Consider the following 26,083-nt stretch of genomic DNA (forward strand, 5'->3'; position numbering starts at 1 on the left):
TTCTGCAATGGGTTCCTCTAGTGCACTCTGTGTGTCCAAGGTTCAATATTAGGCAATATAGAACAGGGACTCTCTATTTTTGCCTTGTATTTTCACAATAATACAAATGTGTGATTTAATTCAAAATCAGAGTTTAATGTTACGTATATTGGGTGCACATTTTTAAGCAAAGTATCCTAATTGAGTTAATCCACTTTGGTGCCAGTCTAACTGTGCTGGTGGCGTCACAGGGGGCAGATTAAGCAAAGCCATCGAGGACGCTATGCTGGTGATCCTGGACCATATGGCCAGACAGGCAAGCCCTGGGGGGGACGGGATCTGTTGCTAACATCACTGAACGGTGTAGCTGCATAGCAACCTACATTTCAATGCTCTGTACTGTATATCACTTAACAGGATTACATACAGTGATAAAGTATCAGATTATAGAATGTGTATGCATTGTAAAGAACCACTCTGGTTGTATTTGTTTGTGCAAATGGGCAAAACCTTATTCACCCACTTCCGAGATCTAGTCAGGGGCGCGGCCTGGTTTTGTTGAAGAATGTACACAGTTTCCGGAGAACGACTGTCACATCACATCACATCAGAACACATCACGTAGGAAGCACACACACACCCTACCCAGTCCCATTGTTTTGCAGAGCTCATTTTAATAGCCCAGTGGAGGGGGATTGAGGAGGGTTGCTAGGATACAGGAGGAGACTGCCCGCCCCCCACCGTAATTCATTGCTCCTCCCTCTGCTCTTTTCTCTGTTCCTCCTCTCTCCATCAACCTCTCTCCCTCCGCCTTCTCCTATGTCATGCCCATCAACCCCCCTCCTTCACACCCCGACGCCCTCTAGCTCCTCCCCCTCCGTCTCTTCATCTAGAAAGAGGGAAGGAGGGGGGCAGAGCAGTGATGTAATGCTCAAGCAAGGCATTAGCTGGCCAATCGCAATGTGCAGAGAAGGGAGTGAGAGACAGAGGGAGAGAGAGAGAAAGAGAGAGGGAGAGAGAGCAGGAAGAGGGGAGGTGTCTCCATGAGAACAGTCGCTTGTCAGGAGGGTTTGCGGCAAGATGTCAGACCGAACCAGGGTGGGGGGGTTCTGAGGGATGGGATCTGGCAACCCCGCAGAGTGCTCTGATTGGTGAAAGAGGCTGTATTGGCAACACCGCAGGAAGGACATAAAGGACTGTACCAGGAGGGAGCGTTGGGAAAGCTCTGCGGCCATTTGCACTGCAGCTTCCCTGCCTGAGCCAAGCCGAGCGGCTTCAGCCTGTCTGTCTGCTGTCTGCCTTGTCTGTCTGACTGCCTGACTGTACTCAGGACTGGCTCTGTCTGTCTGTCTGTCTGTCCGTCTGTCTGACTTATCTGAGTTGAACCTGCTCCTATCTGAATGGGTCTGTGGTATTGAGCGTCCCTGCTTTTTTCATCCTTGTGTGTGTGTGTGTGTGTGTGTGTGACTGTTTCTGTGTGTGTGTGTGTGTGTGTGTGTGTGTGTGACTGTTTCTGTGACTGTGTTGTGTATCTTCTTCTCTTACAAATATGATGAGACAGACTCCTGCGCCCCGGAAGGTACAGAACACCATCTGATGTCTCTCTTTTTGAGATTGTTGTCCATCCATAAGTTGAATTATTTCAGTTATCCAGATTGGTGTTTAATCCATGCTCCATCTCATTAGGGGATTGTTTCTGCCTGTTATGTAAAAATAGGTTAGATGTGGCCTATGTGTCAGGCAGATTTATGCTAATGCTAGTTAGCACCATGTCTGTGTGTGTTCAGATTGACAGCTTGCCAATTTCTTTTTACTTTGCTGTTCTGTGATTATCTTACTTTTTACCTCAATACCTTTGGTTGTTAGTTTCCAGAGGCTCCTTAAAGAGCAGTTTCATGTCTGGAGTACCATGTAGCTTTTTAAAGAGTTCATAAGTGTGCAAGCTTAACTGTAAATGCCATTGTTGTTTTAATTAGGGCACACCGGGTATCTGTCTGTGTTTTATTCTTACAGTAAGTCAGGGCACGGTGTCATCATACTAATCATCATGCAGGTGGAGGTTGTGCTCACCTTTGACATCTTATATATCACTGCCACGAGTGCTTTAGGAGGTCATAGTGTTGGTCATGACTGAGAGTAGACAAGGATTCTTTTGCCCTTAAGCTTCAGGTTGATTTGAACCCAAACCCAACAGGTTACAGTATGTCAAAGCTTTAGAAGCAGTCAACTCTTGTTACAGCTGTTGTGTGGGGCTAATATCTGTTGTATGGCCCAGCCCTTTCCAATCAGGAACTCAAGGGAATGTCTAAGACGAAAGAATGAGAACACAGGGGATGGAAAGCGAGAAGAGGAAGTGAGTGCACGGTAAACATGGAGAAGTTGAGATTCATTGGGGCGAAGTGAACCGCAGAGGCAATTAGTTGGTTGTTCCATGGATATAGAACGATGGCGACTTAGACACAGCGGCTAGTGGTGGCTAGGGATGAGAACGGAGTCAGTTAGCAAGTATACATCGTATACGTTCGTAGATAGGAAGCCCACTTATAGATACTTAAGTCTTTCTCTCTGTCGTGCAGGAGTAGAGCCATGCACCGTTTCTGATGTCACCTCCCGAGACAATGCAGTCATTCAGCAGAGATTGGTAGCACCAGTCACCCCGCCTCTGTGCTATCTCTTAGGAACTGTCATGTGGCCAGATGGATACAACCAGGCGAGAAATGAGCCCTTAATGAGCTAGAACAAGAGATGGATGGAACAGAGAGGAGGCAGGGAACAAGACAGAGAGCCGTTAGGACGCTGGACCTGGTGGGGACCTTGTAATAACTTCTCAGTCGAACCAAAGTTCAGAAAACCAGCCGCGCGCCTACAAGTTACTTTGTTGGCGGTGTCATGTTTATGTGCTGACAGCTCTCTCCATATGAGGTCTGTTTGGTTTTACTAACCCTGGTCGTTTGTATCTCTCTTTCTCTCCTCTGAACCCTCACCCGTCCCTTTCTGCGCCCTCTTCCACCCTGTCCTTTTCCTGCATGCGCCCTCCATCCTCCTCTCCATCCTCCTCTCCTCTTCAGACCACTGCCAGACGGCCCAAGGTGAGCCCAGTCTTGTCCAGGGGCAATTAAATGTGGTTGCTGGTTTGGGCTGGGCTGGCTGGGGATTACTGTACTGGTGGAGTTGGCACTGTTTACCACAGACTGAGTAAAAGCCTTCTAGACCACAGGGACTTCTTCAATATGCCCTCTGTGTGTACAGTATATTTTCATTATGCAAGTCTCTGTAAATGTGTTACGTTGCGTAATTACTCACCTTATATCTAATATTCTATCCACCTTACTGTACATCTAATTCTGTAGTATTTGTCCTGTCAAATTCAGATTCTTTTTTTTTTTCTTTTTTACACAGGTCTTATGTAATGACCAATGTCCATCCATCATGTTTTGGTCACTTTTACGCTTTGTTTTCACTGAAAAATACATCAAGCGATTGCTTTCTACCTGTGTTTTTTCAGTTTTTTCCTTTGCACTTCATAGTATTCCAACACTTTTCATTTCTATTCTCCAGAGGTCTATCACGGGCTGGACAGTCCTATCCACACCTTATCTCTCCCGTGTCTGACTGTCCTGTCTCTCCCCCCAGCCCAGCCGGCCTACGGGCTCTGGCACCTCCAAACCGGGGGCTTCTGGGTCGGCGTCGGCCTCAGCTGGAGAGATGAGCAGCAGTGAGCCCAGCACCCCGGCCCAGACCCCCCTGGCTGCTCCGGTCATCCCCACCCCCGGGGGTCTCCTCTCTCCTGGAGCCCCTCCGCCTCCACTCCCCAGCAAGGTCAGCGGTCTGCACAGCACAGCACAGCACTCTGCTGGGACTGTGAGGGTTGTGTATGAGTAGTAGACTGCTATTCTCTCATGTGATAACCAGCCAAAGGGCTTTCTCTTCTCAAGATTTGATCATGCTAATTGGTATCTCATGGCAGGTCTGTCTTAATCAGTGTTTCACAAATTTGTTCACAGGGGGACATCTCTATGGCAACGCAGGTGCAGTGGTGTGACGTTTGAAGTGTTGCTTTTTGACACTGTCGCTAACAACAGGAGTGTGACTTTGAGTGTTTGATTGGGGGGGTGCACTAGTGTGTACAACATACATTGCAAGGAGTTATGCGTGTTTTTTTAAGTGCTTTACATGCAAGAACAGTCAAGTGTCCAGGGGAGAACACTAAGGGGAATGTGTGTTTATCGCACGTGTGTGTGTGTGTAAGCGTTGTTCACGTTCGTGTGGATTAGCCCTTCGCTCTGACCCCCAGGAGGAGGAGTCCCTGCGCGCCCAGGCGAAGGACCTGGAGGAGAAGCTGGAGACGCTGAGGATGAAGCGCACGGAGGACAAGGCCAAGCTGAAGGAGCTGGAGAAGCACAAGATCCAGCTGGAGCAGCTGCAGGAGTGGAAGAGCAAGATGCAGGAGCAGCAGAACGAGCTGCAGAAACAGCTCAAGGAGGCCAAGAGGGTAAACGGGCACCTTCCTTCCGCACGTACAAGAACCGACCTCCCTGCTGGCCCCCGCCGTTCCATCGGTCGTATTGTGAACTACGGACGTGAATCCGTCTGTCTCTCCACAGGAGGCCAAGGAGGCGCTGGAGGCCAAGGAGCACTACATGGAGGAGATGGCGGACACGGCCGACGCCATTGAGATGGCAACGCTGGACAAGGAGATGGCGGAGGAGAGGGCGGAGTCGCTGCAGCAGGAGGCTGACTCCCTCAAGGAGAAAGTGGACGAGCTCACCATGGACTTGGAGATCCTCAAGCATGAGATAGAGGAGAAAGGTAGCTGTTTGTCCTAGACACACACACTCCCACCCCAAAGACACAGACATACTGTGCATGTACAGTACTACTCTCAGCCATAAGAGAGGCAGAGGCATTCTTCTCACTAGTCCTTGTCCTTCCCAGGCTCAGGTGGCGCTGCCTCCAGTTACCATGTCAAGCAGCTGGAAGAACAGAACGGAAGGCTAAAGGAAGCCCTAGTCAGGTATGTGTGTGCTGAGGTTTGCATATTACCCTGTCTAAGTTGCGCTGTTTGCATATTACCCTGTCTAAGTTGCGTTGTTTGCATATTACCCTGTGTAATTGTGTTGTTTGCATATTACCCTGTGTAAGTTGCGTTGTTTGCATATTACCCTGTGTAATTGTGTTGTTTGCATATTACCCTGTGTAAGTTGCGTTGTTTGCATATTACCCTGTGTAATTGTGTTGTTTGCATATTACCCTGTGTAATTACATTGTTTGCATATTACCCTGTATAATTGCGTTGTTGTGTGTGCGCGCGTTCTCATACGGTACGTTTTGCCGCGTGCCAGGATGCGTGACCTGTCGTCGTCGGAGAAGCAGGAGCATGTGAAGCTGCAGAAGCAGATGGAGAAGAAGAACATGGAGCTGGACACTCTGAGGACCCAGAGAGAGAAGCTGCAGGAGGAGATGAAGCTGGCTGAGAAGACCATCGATGAGCTGAAAGAACAGGTCAGCATGTCCGCTCCAGCTAACCACTAGCAGACCAAACGAACCATACCGTACATGTCGACAAAGCTGCTATGATTTTTATTACGTTATTCAGTCTGAAAGTGCTCTCATTGCAGCCGTTTTCCGAGATGGACGTTGGCGTAGGCGTCCTCAGTGATTAGTTCATCCCCTAACCAATCACGTCGCTCAGTTTCATTACCTCACCTCATTCAAAGGACGCTGAATGACCTGGTTGGAATTCCAAATGAAAAATCTCTCTCTTGGCGAAAGCTTTTCCAGACCCTGAACTGCATTTGGAAAATGAAAGTGGGCGTGCGATTCAGGGGCCGAAGCCAGACCTAGCCGTGACCTGGAGGAGAAGGATGACTCATGGTCTTGTTGTGGTCTGCTGTTATGTCCCAGGTGGATGCTGCCCTGGGAGCAGAGGAGATGGTGGAGACTCTGACGGAGAGGAACCTGGACCTGGAGGAGAAAGTCAGGGAGCTGAGGGAGACCGTCAGCGACCTGGTGAGCGATGACATCACAGAGCTACTCGGTGATCTGAACGGTCTACCGCGTGGAGCGCAGAGAGACCTTTCACAGAAGAAACACGTGTCACTACCAGTGTACGACTAGCCTCACCGTTATGTGAAAGGCCTGTGTGTTGATGTTGACGTACAGTATGAGCCCAGTGGCCGGTGCCGCCCCCTCCCGGCGTCTGACCCCGTGTCGCTGTCCCACCACTCCACAGGAGGCCATCAACGAGATGAACGACGAGCTCCAAGAGAACGCCCGCGAGACGGAGCTGGAGCTGAGGGAGATGCTGGACCTGGGCGGGGCGCGGGTGCGGGAGGCGGAGAAACGGGTGGAGGCCGCCCAGGAGACGGTGGCCGACTACCAGCAGACCATCAAGAAGTACCGCGAGCTCACCGCCCACCTGCAGGTCCGAGCTGGGGAAGGCCGTCGTTCGCCATGAGCTTTTTCGTGGGACGTCTACGCTGATGCCACTGATGGCTGGGTATCAGGGTGGTTATCTGTTTTCTTGTTCCGACAGGAAGTGAACCGCGACCTGACGAGCCAGCAGGAAGCATCGGCCGAGCAGCAGCAGCAGCCTCCAGCAGAGATGTTTGACTTTAAGATCAAGTTTGCCGAGACCAAAGCCTACGCCAAGGTGAGCTCAACAAAGAGCTCTGAACAGATCTTGGGTGCTGAAATTCTAATGCTAGCACTGAAAAAAGAAGTGCATCTGATGTGTGGCCTTCATGCATATGTTGATGTGTGTGTGATGATATGTGTGTGTGTGTGTGTGTGTGTGTGTGACCAGGCCATTGAGATGGAGCTGAGGAAGATGGAGGTGAGCCAGGCCAACAGACAGGTGTCTCTGCTGACCTCCTTCATGCCCGACTCCTTCCTGCGTCATGGAGGAGACCACGACTGCATCCTGGTGCTGTTGCTTATACCCAGGCTCATCTGCAAGGTACCTACAACATGGCTGTGTGTGTGTGTGTTTCTGTGCTTTCAGTAAAATTATCATGAAGAGTTTAAGTGTATTAAAGACTCCATGAAATCAAAAATGCATTTTTTTCCATTTTGGATCACATCCTTGGTCATAGTCTGCACCTATTTAACAATATATACCCAAAAATTAAAACAATTCTGTTTTGTTGTAATCTTATATCAAATTTGCTTTTTTTTCTTCCTGTAAAACATAATCTCCCAAGTGCTTACATCAGCAATGGGTCAACCAATAATCTTACAACATCCACCTGTCAATCAACACTATCTGTCTATCGAATCTGTCTAAAGTTGTTATAATCCGCCCACTTGTCAACGTTACAATCAAATTCCTCTTAAAGGACAATGCTCGTTTTTGACAACCTGGACCTTATTTACGACATATTATAAGACGTTTGACTCACCGAGATCACTTTGGTGTAGTTCGGAGGCCTGTAGAAGAAATTTAAAATCCAGCGCGAGCCAGTATATCCATGTAATGGCGGTGGTCGGGGCACTTAATGCAGTTTCTAAAAATCCATTTTCTGCCGCGAAACGGTTGTTTTCATCAATCTGTCTTGATGAATCGCTAGTTGTGCTTACATAGAGCATAACTGTTGTGGATTTCACATGCCATGATCTTTAGAAACGTCTTTAGAAACGAAATAGCTTCCTCACTTGCTCCAGCACTAATGCGCACAGCGCGCAATCGTTGCTCCAGCACACTGTGCGCATGCGTGCTGGAGCAAGTGAGGAAGCTATTTCGTGTCTAAAGACGTTTCTAAAGATCATATTACAGATGCATGTGAAATACCACAACAGGCCTATGCTCTCTATGTAAGCACAACTAGCGATTCATCAAGACAGATTGATGAAAACAACCGTTTCGCGGCAGAAAATAGATTTTTAGAAACTGCATTCTAAGTGCCCCGACCACCGCCATTACATGGATATACTGGCTCGCACTGGATTTTAAATTTCTTCTACATGCCTCCGAACTACACCAAAGTGATCTCGGTGAGTCAAACGTCTTATAATATGTCGTAAATAAGGTCCAGGTTGTCAAAAACGAGCATTGTCCTTTAACGTTCTGTCCCGTCCCTATAGCCTGCTTGAGGCGGAAATGCGTCAAACTATGGAAGTTAGATGATCTCAAACGTCTGTTTCAGATGGACTTTAAACTGAATCTTACTGTAGCATTGTTCATACATGCACTGTACCGTAGGCTATATGACTTCTGAACTGTCTGTGTGTGTGTGTGTTTCCCCAGGCTGAGCTGATCAGTAAGCAGGCCCAAGAGAAGTTTGATCTGAATGAGAACTGTGCTGAGAGGACTGGACTGAGAGGGGCCACGGGGGAGCAGATGAGCTTCGCTGCTGGACTGGTCTACTCTCTCAGCCTGCTGCAGGCCACCCTCCACAAATACCAACAGTATGTGTCCTTCTACCTGGAAACATTTTAACACACTCCCCAATGGCATAGCTTTTTCTCACTCAAAAGTGTGTGTGTGTGTGTGTGTTAGAGCACTGAGCCAGTGCAGTGTGGAGGTGTACAAGAAGATCGGGACTCTGTACCCTGAGATGAACGTCCATGAGCGCTCTCTGGACTTCCTCATCGACCTCCTGCACAAAGATCAGCTGGACGAGACGGTCAACGTGGAGCCCCTCACCAAGGCCATCAAATACTATCAGGTACGCCCCCCGCCCCCCCCCCCCCAACACACGACTCACCAAGTATCTGTATCTAATATGAATGCCTACTGAAAGTCATATAAAAGGGAGGATGACCTGATGTTCTGTCATTTCAGCACCTGTACAGCATCCATCTGACCGATCAGACGGAGGACTGCACCATGCAGCTGGCCGACCACATCAGGGTAGGTCGACCGCACCACACCCTGCGCGCCGTTTGACCCCACTCGAATAACTAAGGTGCGGCTGCCGGGTGTGGCCTGATTCAGCTGATCTCTTCCTATTCAGTTCACCCAGAGTGCCTTGGACTGCATGGCGGTGGAGGTGGGCCGTCTGCGGGCGTTCCTCCACACCGGCCAGGAGAAGGCGGACCTGGCGGTCCTGCTGAAGGATCTGGAGACCTCCTGCAGCGACATCCGCCAGTTCTGCAAGAAGATCCGCCGACGCATGCCTGGGACCGACGTGCCAGGAATCCCAGCAGCCCTCACCTTCTTACAGCAGGTACCGATTAAGAAGAAGCCGAACTATAACTGCTCCACGTGTCAAAAGATTCTTGTATTCTTGTAAGGGAAGGATTGATTTCGAGTGTGTATTTGTCTCCCAGGTGTCGGACACTCTGCTGGACTGCAGGAAGCATCTCACCTGGGTGGTGGCTGTGCTGCAGGAGGTGGCGGCTGCCGGAGCTCAGATGATCGCCCCTCTGGGAGAACAGGAGGGGCTGTCTGCCCTCAAACTGGAGGATGTGGCTTTCAAGGCAGGAGAACAGGTAAACACACACACACACACACACTCACAATAGTCACCTTCCATTCTCACTCTCAGCTTATGTGTGTGTGCATAGATTTATCTGTGTCAAGATATGACCGTTTTGTACTCTACTGTATTGGCAGATCTATGGAACCCCGGGCGCCAACCCCTATGAATGCCTGCGCCAGTCCTGCAACATAGTCATTGCGACCATGAACAAGATGGCCACCGCCATGCAGGAGGGAGAGTATGACGCGGAGAAGCCCCAGTGCAGGGTACGAGCATTATGATGACATCCCATATTACTGTCTATTAGATATGCAGACTAAATACGGCCTAACTAACTAATGCATGTTTTATATGCTTCCTTTCGTTCTGTTTGCTTCCCTTCCATTTTGATGTTGGCTCTGTTTGTCCCCTCCCAGACCCCCCCGCCGGTGGAGGTGCGGGCAGCAGCCCTGCGTGCCGAGATCACCGATGCAGAGGGGCTGGGCATGAAGCTGGAGGACAGAGAGACTGTCATCAAGGAGCTGAAGAAGTCCCTCAAGATCAAGGTACAGAGACACTGCCAAACAGCAACGCCATTCCCTACACAGAAAGAGTTGCAGTGAAGAGTCGCATGGAGAGACACCCTAGTCTCGCATGGCCAGACCTTTCTCCACACTTCGTTTTGCGTTGTTCCAGCGCTGGAGAAGGGTCTGGCTGCACTCGATTATCATTCTGAGATAGATTTCTTTAAACCAATCACAATCGTCTTGGGCGGTGCTAATCTGATGATTCAATGAGAGGCTTATCTCAAAAACCTACATCCGTTGAGCCAGACTAGAGACACCCTAACTCTCTGTGTGTGTGTGTGTGTGTGTGTGTGTGTGTGTGTGTGTGTGTTCTCTCAGGGAGAGGAGCTGAGTGAGGCCAATGTCCGCCTCAGCCTGCTGGAGAAGAAGCTGGACAGCTCGTCTAAAGACGCGGATGAACGCGTGGAGAAGATCCAGACACGACTGGACGAGACCCAGACGCTGCTGAAGAAGAAGGAGAAGTAAGATGAGTCCTCAAATACGACTGGGAGTACTGGAGAACAGGGCTTACAAACGAAATTATTTTTCAATCGGTTTGCTCCGAGCAGAACCAGCATATTTAACGTTTCTGTTCTCGTGTTCCGCCACCAACATAGCGTTCCTGAACTGGTTAGAACGAAATATAACGTTCCGTTCACCATTCCGGGGGTGTTAGCCTAAAAGACTCTATTGGCCTACAGTATTTCTTGTAAGGTATAATCAACAAGTCTAGGGTTGTGGTGGCCTTATTGCCAACAATATTAGCCTTGGTGATGTGTGCTGTAGTGTAGCCTTGTTGATTATCTTTCAAGAAATATCTTACAAGAAATAGGCAACATTAGTCCTATTCCTGTATCCTTAAAGGACAATGCTAGTTTTTGACAACCTGGGGCCTCATTTATAAACATTGCGTAGAATCCACGTAACTAAGTTAGCTTAGCTAAGTGATTACTAAAATATACGCACAAAAAATCTCCGATTTATAAAACGCTGCGTATCACAACCCATGTTCACTCAGGCACGCCTACGCCAGCTGCCCTTTAGAAATCACAATCAACACTTAACTTGGCGCACGTGAACGCGCGTTCTGATCACACCCCAATTAACGCCCACAATTGCCTATAAATGGTCAGTGATACGCCTATATATATGCAACGACAATGGAGCCGAGTGCAAAAGGCAGAAAGAGAAAGATACATTTTACCGATGCGAGGTGGAGGTATTGGTCAACGAGGTATACCGCAAAGAGACGCCGCAAAAGTATCTTTTCGGAACGATGATTTCACATGTGCACGACTGATAAGAGCACCTGTTAGGCCTGAGTGGTCTGTTAGATAATGAATTATCTATCATGCAGGCTATATTGGCATACCAAATTGCTGACGCTTCATGAAGGTCGTATTTTGAACACATCTATGCGTCGGTGTTGAGTCACACTTACAGCGCCACCTACTGGTGAAACAGGAAGTACTCATAACTCCTACATATGTTATCTGATTTACTCAAAATTGCTCATGCTTGATGAAGGTCGCATCTTGAACACTTCTGTAAGTCAGTATTGCGTCATACCTACAGCGCCACCTACTGGTGAAACAGGAAGTCCTCATAACTCCTACATACGTTATCCGATTTACTCAACATTTCTCACGCTTCATCAAGGTACCGTCCTGAACACATCTATGCATCGGTATTGAGTCACGCTTAGAGCGCCACCTACTGGTGACAGGAAGTTTCTCTCAGTACTGGACACCGAAATAGCACAGCCTTTAACGGCGCCGCACCCCGACTCGCGTGGGGTGCGAGGGCCCGCTCACTGCTGCTCGCAGCCCTAGTTATTCAATATGTCATGTGTTTCGCAGACTTTCCCGAGTTTCATCTCTCTGCCATCGGAGTCGCGTTTTCCCCTTTCTCCAGAAACGTGCTTATCGTAGTTAAAGGAGGGTCGAAGTGTGCGTAGAGTTACGCACACCTTCCGCCAACTTATCGCTCAGCTCGTTTTTTATAAATACCGAAAGTTGCGTAGAAAGTTGCTCAGCATGGGTTACGCACGCTTTTGTACTTACGCAACGTTTATAAATGAGGCCCCTGGGCACAGGCCAGCGCGCAGACTGGCTATTCTCCGGCTACACTCGCGGCTCACATTCTCTGCGCTACGATCGGATTGTTGGTGCCTAGAATATTGTGTGCAATATGGCTGAATATTTGTCAGATTTAGAGGATCTAGAAAATGAATTAGAATATGACAGACGTCCATATCGTTTTGAGCCGCAAGTGTAGCCGGAGAATAGCCAGTCTGCGCGCTGGCCTGTGCGCATGCGTGCTGGAGCAAGTGGGGAAAGGCGTGTAAAGATCATATTACAGAGGCTAAAGACCCCGTATTTGAAAACCACAACAATGCCTCGCTTTGAGGAATCTCAACTGTCGATTCATCCAATCTGATTGATGAAAACAACCGTTTAGCGGCCGAAAATAGATTTTGAGAAACTGCATTCTCGTTGCGCCGATCACCGCCATTACATGGATATACTGGCTCGCGCTGGATTTTAAATTTCTTCTACAGGCCTCCGAACTACACAAAAGTGATCTCGGTGAGTCAAACTTCTTATAATATGTCGTAAATAAGGTCCAGGTTGTCAAAAACGAGCATTGTCCTTTAATCCACACCGTAAACTATGCGCAGGTCTATCATAAGCCATCATCATAGCTCATCATCCGTTTTATAATGTTTTATGTTATTTATTTATTATGTATTAACTTATGTCTTGCCAACTACCTGTACAGCACTTTGGCTCGACCACAGTCGTTTTTAAATGTGCTCTATAAATACAATTTGAGTTGAGTTGAAATAGCAAACAAAAATATTCTCTTGTGGCAATACACATTTCAGAGACATCCACCAGACTGCTGCTGCTTGTATGCCTATACGACAGCAAACATAATTTAGTGCAAAACATTTAATAGGCCTATCTCTTGATCACTAGGCCGATAAAAAGCCCTTACCTGACTGGAAGTTATAGCCATTCAACAAAGCGCTTCGTTAGGCCTACCCGTGGCCTATTCAGACGACACTAGGCCTATATGGTACTGTATAGGCTACGACTGTATCCACACGCTAATAATCTCTAACCATACCATAAATGTCTGAACTAGGCTATGGTGTGTTGTTGTAATATCTAAATCTCTTCATTTCGCTAAGCAAGCATTTAAGATCCCTACTGGGAAATAACAGATTTAGGGGCCTAGGCTACATTACAAAAACAGGACAAGATGTAGGCTACAAATTTAATAAAATTAATTTAGCCTATTCGGAAATAAAAGGCTCAGCTTTTTTTTCTTTAAAAAATTTTTTTTTAAGTTATATAGGCCTACTACAAAGAACGAAAAAATAACGTTATTAACCGGTTTTAAAGATTTCAAATTAATGTTTCTGTTCTTGAACAATTAAAGACCATTTCGTTTTCGTTCCTGTTTCTGTTCCTCGTAAAATACCATTCGTTTTCGGTTTTCGTTCCTTGAACCGGAGCCTTGCTGGAGAATATGATCTCACCTGCCCTGGTCTGGCACAGTATCAGTTGGGCAAATAGAAACACCTATGATGTTCCCTCTTCTTCTGCAGGGAGTTCGAGGAGACCATGGACGCCTTGCAGGCCGACATTGACCAGCTGGAGTCAGAGAAGGCGGAGCTGAAGCAGCGCCTCAACAGCCAATCAAAGATGACCATCGACGGCCTAAGAGGAACGCCGCCGTCAGGCATCGCATCCATTGTCACAGGAATGACGGGAGGTGAGAGGCTCATCAACATTTTATTCTTCTATAAGTTGCTCTACTCTTAACTATGCATTTGCTTTTAGAGGTTAGGACAAATCAATGAAGGTTTTAAACATCTGGCATGTGATATCGCTGCAACCCAATAAGCTCTTAATATCCCTTCTTGACCCTAACACATGACATTTTCTCTCCCTGTTATGCGCGTCTTTTCATTTCTGATCTCTTTCCCCTTTCTCATCTGCCTTCCTTTACCGCTCAAATCTACAGAGGAACACAAAGGTACTTGTCTGAACCCACCTCTTCTCTCTCTCTGCGCGTGATCTTGTCTTTCTTTAGAGACAACTAACACTATTCATCCTGCCTGGTTTTGACTGTGTTGTCAGCATTGAGCATTCACATCGAAAGACTGGATTATTGACTTTGAATTAGTGAATGTAACAGGTCAGCATCCAAAAACAATCTAGTAAGACCTTTCAGGCTTTTTTATGTTCTAGATGTATCTAGATTAACTGTAGCATATAGTGCTTTGTATGTGTATGTATCTGATATTTATTAATATGTGGATTTGTATGTGTAACGTGTCTGTTTCTCCTACAGCGAGTGTGATGGCCAGTATGGGAGCTGGCTCTGGAGTCCAGGTCATCGACTCTCCCCTGCTGACTCAGCAGATCGAAGCCCAGCGACTCGGCATCAAACACTTGAAGAACGAGAACAACAGGCTCAAGGTACAGGCCAGGCCTGGGATCTGGGGTTGTGCTTGAGCAGTAGACCACATCAGTCTTTATTTCTTATGTTCAGCCCGAAACTAATATATTCTCATTTCGAACATAACGTAATTCATAATGGATGAATCTCCTCCTTCCCGAAGGCTGAGAAGATGCGTGCCCAGCTGGCGTCTCTGCCGCCCCTCAATGTGGCCAAACTGCCGTCCAGAGACGGAGCCCGTCCGGAGGTGCTCTCCAGCGCCCTCTACCGCAAGACTGACCAACTGCTGGAGACCCTGCTGCAAATGAGCGCCAACGTCAAAGTGGTGGACATCACCGGGAAGTCGCCAGGTGAGGACGGGGGCAAACGGCCTCAACCTTTCAATGCACAATCCCCCCGGCCCTTTGGTCTTCTAGATAACAGAGGTGGTGTGTTTGTGTTTTTGCAGTGACCCCAGCTGCGCAGCTCCTGGAGCAGACTGCCAGACTACAGTCTCTTAGCGACACCCTGGACAGGCTGAAGGTACGGTACACAAAGACTACCCCGGTGACTTCTCAACTCCTCTCCCCCACTGACAGTCTAAGCTTTAGACCATGCTGAGAACAAGTGACTGTGTGCGAATGCATCCGAGAGATGAATAATTTACCCCCCCCAAACACTCCTCTCTGTCCTCACCTCTTCCAGGACGAGGTGGCAGAGCATGTCGTGACCCAGCGCCCGGGGGCTAGAGTCTCCTCAGACTTTGCCACATTCCCCTCTACCTCATTTGTAAAGGTAAGAACATGGCCAAGGGACCCGTGCCATGAAACGCTGTGCTCCATAGTTTACCGGCATTGGAGAGAACTCAGTAGCACCAGTGTCCTAAACGGTATAGCGTACGAGTAACTCTGTCCCTGTACTTCCCAGGCCAAGGAGGAGAAGAAGGGGGACACTGTGCTGGTGGGAAAGGTCATGCTACCATGCTCCCGGGGTCAGGAGCAGGTCCACCGTCTGGTCCTATCACAAGCTCAGCTCCAAAGAGTGCACCGCCTCCTGTTGAGCTAAACTCCACTCCCCTACCCCCCACCCCATCTATCCTGCCTGAGACTCAGACCCCCCCCCCCCGTGCGCTGTGTGGTTAGTACGACAAAACAGCATAGGCCAAAACATTAGGTCCATGTGTTCATTATATGTCTACACACTGCAGAGGTTGATGCCACTCTAATGTTCCTGACTGTCTTACTGTACGTGATCAGGGGTTGTATGTGATCTTACTGTACGTGATCTTGTTTTATAATCATGGCTATCTAAAGGGAAATGGAACTCTAAAATGTCAAACTGTTGTGTCTTTGTCAAAGGCATTCTATTACAATATGGTTACTAAACAAAATCCTTCTTCCCTAAAAGGATTTCTGAGGAAAAGATTCATGTGAGGGGATTTTAAGAAACATTGGTCAAACGTCTTGCTTTTAACATGTTATTGTATTATTTAAGATGCTTTGGCGTTACTTTAAAAGTGACTTTTCATATGAAGCATTGTATGGCTTCAGTTATAGAGTTGCTTAATTTTTCCCCAGGGGGAACTTTAGTATTTATTGCACACAAAATAGTATATAGTTAGTTAATTTACCATTTATGTGGGTAATGTAACCTAATATGACATTTCAGAGCTAATACGTATATAGACTTGTATTACATTTGTAAGTAAGGTGTGACTTATATTGCAGTGTAGAATTAACCCTGGCCTTAACCTGCAGAGCGCCTTGTGGTAGAGACTGGTCATATGCCTTATCTTTTATTTCCTAGACAAACCTCATTCAGTGCAAAATCAACATCTCTGCCAAAGATTTGTTTTACATTCACATTCTCTAGTTTTCAAAAAGGTTTTAGTTTCTTCTAGCTATATCATATTTAATTTAATAACTTATTTCAGCACTAGGTAACTTATTAAACACTACTACATATTCTTTATGTCAATACACTTATATTTTGTGCATCTTATTCTAAAGGAATGGGTCGTGTCGCTCCACCCTGTTGCCAACTCTGTGCTTCTCAATGTGACAGAACTCTGTATACTGTAACCTCTCCCAGCGTTGTTACTGCGCCTGTTTCTCTGTAACTAACCACCCCAACAATAAAGACATGAACAACGATGCTGGCACATTTTTGTCATTTTCTATGTTTGAGTAATAACCATTGCACAATTCAGCGCATCCCCCAAAAGGCTATTAGAGAGGTGTGCCCCCCCCCCCCCCCCTCCGCAAAGGACAACATTTGCATGAAGTGAGTTTATTTTCTCATAATCTTACCAAATAAAACAATTCATAGGTCGGTCAACTAAAGACACAAACACAGGTAGTATTCCAATTTTCACATAATTTGTTAAAACAAAGCTTTCTCTGAAATAAATACAATTATTTTTAAAATGATTCAGGGGCAAAAAAAAGACACATACTATACAAACTAACAAAAACTCAATTTTCACAACACTCAAATTTAATGAGGGTAGGTCCGAGTGATCATTGCCAGGGTGTTCGTTTACCCAAGACACGGTTGGTGATTATCTGCAAGACGAGAAGAGATCAACATCTACAGTGTACCGAGTGAAAGAGAAAGAGTGACACTGGGGCTGTGTGTGAATGGCAGTTCCAGTATTACCTTGTTGTAGAGCTGCGCGTTGAGTCTGTAGGAGCGGTACTCCGCCTTCCTTCGTTCCTCCTCTCTCCTCTTCTGCACCTCGGGAAGCTGTGCGTACATCCTGGCGGAGAGAGAGAGAAGGAAGGAAGGATTCATGGCTTGGCAGCCAACATGAAGTTCTCTCGCTCTTGTTCAGGTTCTGCCAATCTTGCCGTTACAGTGTCTGTCAAAACCATTGTTGCGAAACTTTCGGTCCACTCTCTTGCCATCGCCCGGCGCTCCTTATCTGGCGTGACCTACCTGCCCTGCCTGGTCTTCCTGTCTACTCTGCCACAGCAGCTACAGACTCCTCCTCCCTGACCTGACCGTCTGAGGGTTGCACACGGGACGAGAGGGGGCACACAGCAGGACGGTGACGCTCAGGAGAACAGTTCTCTGCTCATTTGATACAAGCCAAATGTACTCTTTCAAATACCAAACATATGTTAAGAGAAGACTTACTGTTTGGACCTCTGCACCATCTCCTTTTTCGGGACCGCCCTTTTGAACAGAGCTGTGCCTGAGAAGACAAAAATGGAGAAGAAATAGCACATATCAGTCCTGATTTAATCTTTCACAATGGAATGATGTATTGAAGTGTATTTAGGGAGTCTGGGATGCTGGTTTGGGTGTGTTGGAGGTGTGTGTACCTGCAGGTTTGGGCAGCCTGCCTGGTCCCCCGGGCCTGTTGAAGAGCTCATCTCTCTCTCTGCTAAAGACGGCCTGCAGCTTCCTCTCCTCCACCTTCAGGGCCAGGCGCTTGACCCTCTCCCGCGAGTGAGACACGAACTCCGGCCGGCGCAGCTCCAGAGCCTCCTGGGATGAAGAGGTTGGCGTTGGTCTTGTTAATACCCTGCGCGGTGGTCTGGCGAGCAACCATACAACTGTTCCTCTCTTCCGACATGCATGCTTTATTAGCATACGCGGTCACAAACCTGCAGAGAGAGGCGGACCAGAGCAGACGAAGGTTTGCCGCCGAGCTCGGGTTCGGTGACGACGACGACGGGCCTGGTGGTCCGGGTCCAGTCCTCCTGGTGCTGCCGCTGTCTGAGGGGCTCTCTCCAGGGCCGCGTCCTGCTGTAGGGCTCGTACCAGACCGCCGGGCCGGGCTTGGGCTTGGGCGCCGTCTCGGGTCGGTTCTCCTTCCTGGACTCCGCTCTCAGGTCGTCGGCAGGCACGAACCACGACACACCTGGTGGGCGCGCAAAGCCTGAATCAGCGCTTTTAACCATGACAGCACCCTGCAGCCACATTCATGTCCGTATGCGTGCCGTTCTGTCATTATTTGGCGGCGGTATGGCTAATCCATCAGTTGGTCGTCTCCTACAAACCTTGAAGGTAGGGCTTCGTTTGGCTCCTCTTGCCTTTGCTCTTCCGCTCCCGCAGAAACACCTGGGCCTTGGGAGGGCTCCTCTCCACTCCCCTGCCCCGCTCCCCATTGGATAAGGAGGAGGAGGAGGAGGAGGTGGGCAGCCTGGATCCCCCGGGGGAGGGGAACGTGGTGCCGACGTCGCGGGTGTGGCGTCGCGTCCCGTTACAGACAATCTCCAGGTCACCTGAGGAGAGACAGGGGAGGGGCACGACAGTAAAACACGTCTCACGTCTATAAACAGTCCAACATGCATCCATAAACACGATCAGGGCAAAGCTGGAGACCAGGAGACGGTAAACGGTCCAACAGAGGAGCCAGTGAGTTTCTCCACGGACCTGTCTGGATGCCTTTGTTGACTAGTTTGACCCCCTTCTTAGCAGGGTGGGGCTGGGAGGGGCCACGGCTGGAGGGGAGGGTGTAAGTGCTGGTTGACGACGCCGAGTCAGCAGTAACCTGAACAGCAGCGACACAAAGAGGACATTGACGACCGTTAATTATACATGATTGCCATCAAATATACATACTGTACAGTAGACAGAATCTAAGGGGGAAACGGTACGTACTACGGAGTCATCCGTTCCAGTGATCTCGGAGGGGACAGTCGGAGGCGTGTCTTTGCCCCGCCCTTTGCCCCTCCTCTGCTCCTTCCCCTCCCTCTGCTTGCCGATGGCGCTGTAGAGTTTCTGGCCGGAGCTCGGCTTTTGGCCTCCTCGGACCCGGTGGGCCCCGAAAGCCCGGACCAGACGAGCCGTGTCCACAGTGGATACGCCGCTGCTGGTCTCCCCCGACTCGTCTCTCTCCGCGGGGCACAGGTGCCGGCTGAGGGAGGCGCCACCGCCGTCTGGTCCTGCGCCGGCCTGTGGCTCCTCCTCCTCCTCCGCCTGGCCCCGGGGCTCCTGCGCCCACGCCTGCCGCCGACCGCCGGCATTCGCCTCCTCCTCTCTCCTTCCTCCGGGCTCTAGTCCCGCGGGGTCGGGTTCCTCCGCGGCGGCCTTGTCCGGACCGGAGAGGTACGAGCCTCCGCTGCTGTGAATGAGACGGGACAGGCGCTCCAGACGCTCCAGCAGAGACGTCTCCCTGTCGCTGGCGGGCCGGAACTCCTCCTGGCTCCACCTCTCGCTGAACCGGCGCCACAGTTGGTCGAGAGTGCTCCCAGCCCGCTGGGGGGCGGCCGCGGTAAGGCCGGGGTCTTGCTCCCCCGGCTCCACGCGTGGGAGGGTGCCGTGGGTAGGACGGGTGCTACGGGCGTGGCGGTCGTCCGTGCTGTAGTCCATCTCTCCTCGTAGAGGCTGGAATTCCTCCCTGTCGTCTCCCAGGCTGAAGCTGGGGGAGCGCCGCCCTGGGCTGTCCAGGACTTCGCGGGACGTCCCCCGGTCTCTCATGGGCTCGGCGGGAACTCTGGCGCCTGGTAAGGGCGCCCCAGCCGAGGCCTCTGCTCTTTGAGTAAAAGGTTGGGGAGATCGCCTCTCACTTCTTTGTGAGCCTCTATCCACCAATTCAATGCTCCCTAGGGGGCAAAGTGACATAATATTTACCATTTACCATAATATTCAAAATGGCGTGAGCGTCATTACCTCAAGCAGTCACCTGGTCATTCATTGAATATCCACGCGACAACCAACTCAAATGACTGAGGGCTGCCCCAGCGTCTCACTGTGTCTGCAGATGTGAAGTGAGATCCGCCCGGTGGAGTGTCAGCTCACCCGTGTGTGCGGCCTGCGTGCCGAGGCTGGCGTCCTCGTTCAGCCTCTTGCTGTAGATGCCCTCGGTGTGCTTGATGGTGACCCCGCGGTCCACCTCCTGGTCCCAGGACCCCAGGATCTCAACGCTGAAGCGCGGGGGGACGGCGTCGTCCGAGCCTGGACAAGTGGAGAGGGGGAGGGGGAGAGAGAAGGAGGGACAGAGAGAGAGAGAGAGAGAGGGAGGGACAGAGGTGTGAGGCTCAGAGCCCAGGCCTCAGCACGGCCCTTTGTCTCAGGCACAGGCGGACATGAATTATTCATACGTGACGTGACGCGGTGCCCATTACAAAGGACCAGCTGCTACTCGCGTAAGGAGAGAGGGAAATAGATGGGCTCGCATCCATTACGGAGTCAGTCGGCTAATCCAATTCTCAGGGCCTGGTAATTAGAATACGCTAATTGGCGAAGTCTCTGGAATTCCTGGACAGTTTAATTATAGCTCGCATGTCGTTTTCAATAGAAGGTTTTCAAAAAGTGTGAAAATGGCTGCGACGGCTATGGCAATGCCTGGCGGTGTTTCCTTCTCAGCTGTGTGAGTCGGTGGGTGGGAGGGGGGTGAGTGTGTGTCAGGCCTACCGGGGTGAGAGCTCTCCATGGTGGTGTCAGAGCGGATGGGGGAGAGCTGGGCCTCAGTCTGGGGCATGTAGAACAGCTCCTCACTGCCATGGGGTTTATATGGTAACAGCACAGGCACCGCTGCAGGGCACAGGAAACAACACTGAATTCAAACTAGGAGCAGACAAACTGACTGTAATATATGCCTGTGAAGTATTGCTAGGCGTGCTAAGCAGTTTACCTACCTGGAGTGTGAATTGTTACGGGTCTTGAGGGTCCAGTAAGTCTCTGTGGTGGAGTGAAGGCTTGTGGGTATTTGGAGGTCATCTTCCCCTCAGGCACTGCGGTGGTGAACTGCACTGAGACAGGCTGTCTCCCGAGTGGCTCTCTGCTCTGCTGACTCCTGCTCTCCTGATTGGACAGTGTCGGCTGCGCGGCGTAACCAAAGCCCTCGTCTGGACCGCCTGTGGCGGCGGAGGAACACCTGAGAGGGGCAAACTCCGCGGGCGGCGGCCCGGACGACGGGTCATAGGCGAGGGCCTGGTCGGTGGCTTTGGGGGACAGGGTCAGGTGTACACGGGAGATGTGGCCTGTCTTGGCTGGGGGGTTAACGGCTGCAGAGCCAGAGACCCCGTCCACGCCGTGATCCAGACCGGCCCAGGGGGTCCCGATGTCGGGGGAGAAGGAGGGAGAGATCTGCCCATATCTGCCGGGGGCCAGGGGTAGCTGGTCCTCTCTCCTGAGAGCCGGGCCGGCCTCCTGCTGATCTCTCCTCCGCGGCATCGCGTCCGCTTCCTCTGTCTGCGAACCCTGCGAGGGCCCCCGGGGCCGGTCGCACTGGCTCCTCAAGGCATCCTGTCCCAGCTGTATCCCTGGCTCCGACTGGGAGTCCACAGAGTCTCGCTCTTGGTTTCTAGCGCTAAGGCTACTGTTAGGTTCAGACGTGGAGGCGGGTTCTCCCGAGGTTAAGGTGGCGCCGTCCTCTTCCTGGGCGTGCGGGGGCGGAGCCTGGGGGAGCCCGTCCGCGGAGAGCTGGTTGAGGTGGAGAGGCTCCGGCGTCGGGAGGGAGGAGGGCGTGGGGGACGGGGAGCGCGAGCGCCGGCAGGTGGCGATGGTGATGGAGGTGAGGGGCGGCGGGCGCGCCCCGGGGAGACTCAGCCCCTCCCTCTGGGCGATCTCGCGGACGCGGGCTTCCAGGTCCTGGCGAAGCGGGGTGTGGAGGCGCACGCCGGCGTCGAACGGGTTCCTGCTCAGAGACTGGAGCTGGTGAGACAGGCGGTCTTCGGTGGCCCGGAGGGCGGTGAACTGCCCTGCTGGCTGGGAGGGAGGCTGGGAGGGAGGCTGGGAGGGAGGCCGGGCCCCGGGGCCGCCCAGGCTGGAGGTGGCGCTGCTCTCCGTGTCAGTGCTGCCCTGGCCCTGCGCAGGAGGAAAAGTGTGAGGTCACGCGCCGTCACACAACGCTGAGAGATGAAAATAAATAACTCTTCCTTGTTCTAGCGCTGTGATTACTGGTGTCACTTGTTACTTATAGAAGACTTTACTGACTGGGAGGTAAAGTCGGTTCACTTACTCCTGAGGAATGTACTTGCAAGTCGCTTTGGATAAAAGCGTTTTCTAAAGGACTAAAATGTAAAAATGTAAACGACCCTCTCATCACTACACACTCCATGCTGCCTCGAAGCTGAGGAGTTAGCCTGGTATGACCATCCCGATCTAGCGAGCTCACTGCTTCGCTCCGCAATATCGGTCTGGCCTTAGAGAGAGCGATTACGTGGGAGGGGGTACTTGCCTTGACAGACAAACACCTTCAGCCAATGAGCGTTCAGCAAACTTTTGCCAAATCCAGTCGGAAGAACGGCAAAAACGTCTTTTCCACAAGAAACTCCGCTAGTGCATACTCTTGTTCTTGTTTAAGTCCATTTCTGCAATAACTGCACTTATAGCTGCGTTTATTTTTCTAACGTTAACGTTACCACTCGTTGCTTCGGGTGCTGCAATGTTTGTTTAGCGAGCGGCAGGGACACGAACCAATCAGGGGCTGCTTTCCACTGTGGGGCGAGACAGCAGTTAAAACGCAGTCCCTGATTGGCCCGGTATGGTCTGGATTTAGGCATAATCGCTCTGGAGGAGGCAAAGGCCAGACCGTTCTGCGTTAGTGAAACAGAATGCAATCTCGCGAGAACGGGATGGTCGTACCAGGCTAGAGGAGAGTCACAGACAGGATCATTCTCAGGGTTGGAAAAACACAAGAGAACTAGTTTTCCGCACCACAATCCCGGCACACCATGCCTGTGACACACCAGTTACCTTAACCGCCGGACAAGAGCAATCCAGGTGGCTGACGCCAAAATAAAACACAATCATATTATCAGAGAGGGTAGGTGAGGGTGGAGTCTCTCTCTCTCTCTCTTAAGGTCTTAAGGAAGTGACAGGATGATACCTTGAGTGTGTGTTTGGTGTTGAGCAGGAGCTCTCTCTTGATCTCCTCGATCCTCAGCCTGTCCTCTATGTCCAGCTCCAGGGGTTCACACTGCTGGCCCGACACCTTCAGCTTGATCCACTCTGCAAAGCAAAAAAACCCTGTCAAAAAATGGCTGCGGTAACAACGTTACGACGCGGTATCTCTTCAGAGCCGACGACACATAGACCTGATGCGCAGAGGACCACAGGCGCGGGTTTGTGGGCTTTACCTCGGGCCCTGCTCTCTTCCAGGTCAGAGTTGCTGGTTCTGCTGGACACCATGGTGGCCGGGGACTCGCTCTGCAGCAGCCTGGCCACTCTGGCCGCCAGGGAACTCCCGCTGCTGCTCCCGTCGCTCATCAGCCCCTGCTCAGAACCTGCCGGGCTGGAGGAGGATGCGCTGCTGCTCTCCGCCGTCCCCGCCTCCCCTGGGAGCCCCGCGGCGGCCACCGTCGGCGCCTGCTGCTGAGAGCTGCCGCCGGCATCCCCCGGCGGAGCGCCGACCTGCGTAGCCGCCGGTTGTGCGGGGCCCGGCGCGTCCGAGGGCCCGGCGCTGCAGCCCTCCGGCTCCGCCCGCCTCACCGACTGAGTCAGCAAGGGGGCGGAGCCCGCAACCTGACCCTCGGAGCGCTCGCGGGGCCTGGCGCAGGCCTTCCTGGCACGCGGGACACCCAGGGCTTGGGCTGACTGTAGAGCCGGTTCCCTGGAGAGCCTCCCGCGCTCCCTGCCTGCAGAGTACTCTCTGAGCCTGTCCGACATCAGCGTGGAGTCAGAGGAGGATCTGCCCCACACCAGGGAGGAGTGGGACCTGGGGTCCCCGGCCGAGGAGGAGGTGAAGGAGGTGTCCTGGAAGCTCTCCAGCTGCCGCCTCACAGAGAGGAGGAGGTCATCGTCCGAGTGCCGCTGGGACTCCGCAGAAGAGGAGGAGCCTAAGGAGGACACGCCCGAGACGATGTTCTCTGCCCGGACCAGCAGCTGCCTGATCTCCTGCAGGGTCTTGGAGCCCACGAACGAGTCCTCGTGACTCCGCCCCGCACTGGTGCCCACCTGAGGCCGCGACCCCGGGGCTCCGTCTCGGCCCCTCGCCCCGTCCGGGGCCGAGCTGTCAGCACTCAACTCGAACCTCTCTGCGAGCAGCAAAGCACTTTGACTGGTTATACTGGCACTACTGCCGTCCCTCTGCTGGTGATCGGCAGGCTGAGGTGGGGGGTGCTGGTGGGTGTCTGGGGACTGGGTGCCGAGGGCACAGAGGGCTATTCTCAGACTGCCCTGGCTGGGAGCTCTGTCTAGGGAAGGTGAGCCCCTGGTCTGCTCTGGGAAGGGTACTACGGGATGGAGGCTGTCCACACTCAGAGGTACGGATATGCTGGAGTCCACTGAGAGCAGACTGGACCTGGAGAACTCTTCTTTCTCATGGGGAGTGCCACCTTATGACACGAGGGGAGAAAGGAATGCCAATGTTATGAAAACACTCTCCGACTGAAACGTCTCTTCAATTGTTTCAAATCACAGGGTTTATCATCATCTTATGTCTTTTGGTTTGAAATGTCAATTCACCTTATTCACCTCAGGTCAGTCTGACGTAATTGGAGGTGCGGATGCGGAAGTGCCCGTTGACTTCAATGTTAAAAGTTCACTGTAAAAACACCACTTCAAGAACCAAAATAGTCAAAATAACAGGCTGAATACACCATCGGGGTTACAAACTCCTCATTACTAGACTGATTGTTTTTCACTGCCGTTGTTTTCGCATTTGGAAATACATGGGAGTGAATGCAACTATGGCTCATTCACCTCCATGTATTTCCAAACGCGGAAACAACGGCAGTGAAAAACAATCAGAAGCTGGTAATGATGAGTTTGTAACCCCGATAGTGTATTCAGCTTGTTATTTTGCCTATTTTGGTTCTTGAAGTGTTGTTTTTACAGTGAACTTTTAACATTGAAGTCAACCGCATCCGCACCCCCAATTATGTCAGACTGACCAATATGGCTGCAAGGTGAATAAGGCGAATAAAGTCCATCTTCTGACACTTCGCAATTATAAAGTTACCTTCGGAGGGCTGAGTGCTCTTGGTTGGAGTCCCGATGGATCCCTTGATTGTACAGAGATCAGTGGGAGAAAACTCAGGCTCTCTGATTGGCCCTCTGGGTCCAAAAGGAGTGAGGATTGTTGAGGGAGATTGCTCGATTCCAAGGTTATGGAGGTACAGCTGCAAATGAAAAACAAACAGTGAGAATATTATCAGTCCAACATAGTTCTGAATAGATAAACCGTGCACTCATTACATGTTTTCTTGTCACCAATACAATATCCTGGTTATTAGTATTACCGGAATTCTTTCTTCAATGTTCAGCTCCCTCTCCTTGGGTGGTGATGAGGCCTTGTAGGTCCAGTATGGGGCGTAGTTGTCAACCTCTAAACTGACCACCGACGAAGCTCCAACAGACGCAACCAGATTCTGTCCACTGTGGCGACTGCCCTCAGAGCTTGAGAGCGCGCCGCTCACGTCGCGGTTTGATGACACTTCACTGAACCTGCCCAGGCTCATGAGAGCGGAGGTGTCCTGCTGTTCAGTGACGGTCCTCCTCCCCGACTGTGCCTTGTCTGCACCTCTCTCACCCTGGTCCCTCTGTGACTCCCCGGGACGTGCCGAGGCAGGCTGCTCCTCCCGTGTCTGGCTGCTTTCCTGTTCGCCAGATCTCCGAGTGAGCTGCTGAGCTCGCTGCGTCGATGTGACAACCGTGCTGAGAGAGGAGAGAGACTGAGACCTGCCAAGGGGGGATGCTGGGCCACCTCCAACAGCCGCTGTGTCCTCTCTCTCCTTCGGGGCACAGCCTACTGCTTCCCCTCTGGTAGGGGAGAAAGGCCCGGAGTGA

The 26,083-nt window shown here is 51.1% G+C and overlaps 2 protein-coding genes across 2 annotated transcripts in view; one reads left to right on the plus strand and one right to left on the minus strand.

Annotated features, from left to right (window-relative positions):
- Window positions 1-15,463, plus strand: part of dctn1b (dynactin 1b) — a gene marked incomplete at its 3' end in the record, with an annotated part of 30,497 nt that extends 15,034 nt beyond the window's left edge. Inside the window, exons 7-31 of the mRNA XM_084437812.1 lie at window positions 1,541-1,558; window positions 3,048-3,068; window positions 3,613-3,798; window positions 4,274-4,471; window positions 4,584-4,788; window positions 4,915-4,993; window positions 5,322-5,481; window positions 5,884-5,988; window positions 6,212-6,403; window positions 6,515-6,631; window positions 6,785-6,937; window positions 8,225-8,385; window positions 8,477-8,645; window positions 8,762-8,830; window positions 8,934-9,146; window positions 9,250-9,411; window positions 9,536-9,667; window positions 9,818-9,946; window positions 10,286-10,428; window positions 13,563-13,729; window positions 14,312-14,439; window positions 14,583-14,769; window positions 14,868-14,941; window positions 15,104-15,193; window positions 15,326-15,463. Of these exons, the coding sequence (XP_084293938.1) occupies window positions 1,541-1,558; window positions 3,048-3,068; window positions 3,613-3,798; window positions 4,274-4,471; window positions 4,584-4,788; window positions 4,915-4,993; window positions 5,322-5,481; window positions 5,884-5,988; window positions 6,212-6,403; window positions 6,515-6,631; window positions 6,785-6,937; window positions 8,225-8,385; window positions 8,477-8,645; window positions 8,762-8,830; window positions 8,934-9,146; window positions 9,250-9,411; window positions 9,536-9,667; window positions 9,818-9,946; window positions 10,286-10,428; window positions 13,563-13,729; window positions 14,312-14,439; window positions 14,583-14,769; window positions 14,868-14,941; window positions 15,104-15,193; window positions 15,326-15,463 (3,396 nt within the window). The remainder of the gene's footprint in view (window positions 1-1,540; window positions 1,559-3,047; window positions 3,069-3,612; window positions 3,799-4,273; window positions 4,472-4,583; window positions 4,789-4,914; window positions 4,994-5,321; window positions 5,482-5,883; window positions 5,989-6,211; window positions 6,404-6,514; window positions 6,632-6,784; window positions 6,938-8,224; window positions 8,386-8,476; window positions 8,646-8,761; window positions 8,831-8,933; window positions 9,147-9,249; window positions 9,412-9,535; window positions 9,668-9,817; window positions 9,947-10,285; window positions 10,429-13,562; window positions 13,730-14,311; window positions 14,440-14,582; window positions 14,770-14,867; window positions 14,942-15,103; window positions 15,194-15,325) is intronic.
- Window positions 15,464-16,831: 1,368 nt separating this feature from the next.
- Window positions 16,832-23,962, minus strand: alms1 (ALMS1 centrosome and basal body associated protein; the record flags this gene model as incomplete). Its single annotated transcript, XM_084438968.1, has 14 exons — window positions 16,832-16,962; window positions 17,057-17,156; window positions 17,336-17,404; window positions 17,537-17,594; window positions 17,725-17,890; window positions 18,010-18,266; window positions 18,406-18,630; window positions 18,782-18,899; window positions 19,010-19,953; window positions 20,150-20,305; window positions 20,765-20,884; window positions 20,989-22,159; window positions 23,184-23,305; window positions 23,434-23,962. 14 exons carry the CDS (start codon window positions 23,960-23,962, stop codon window positions 16,918-16,920), a joined length of 4,080 nt encoding a protein of 1,359 aa, XP_084295094.1. The 3' UTR covers window positions 16,832-16,917.
- Between the last annotated feature and the right edge of the window lie 2,121 nt (window positions 23,963-26,083).

This window comes from Borostomias antarcticus (assembly GCF_949987555.1).
Source record: "Borostomias antarcticus genome assembly, chromosome: 5".
Taxonomy (NCBI): Eukaryota; Metazoa; Chordata; class Actinopteri; order Stomiiformes; family Stomiidae; genus Borostomias; species Borostomias antarcticus.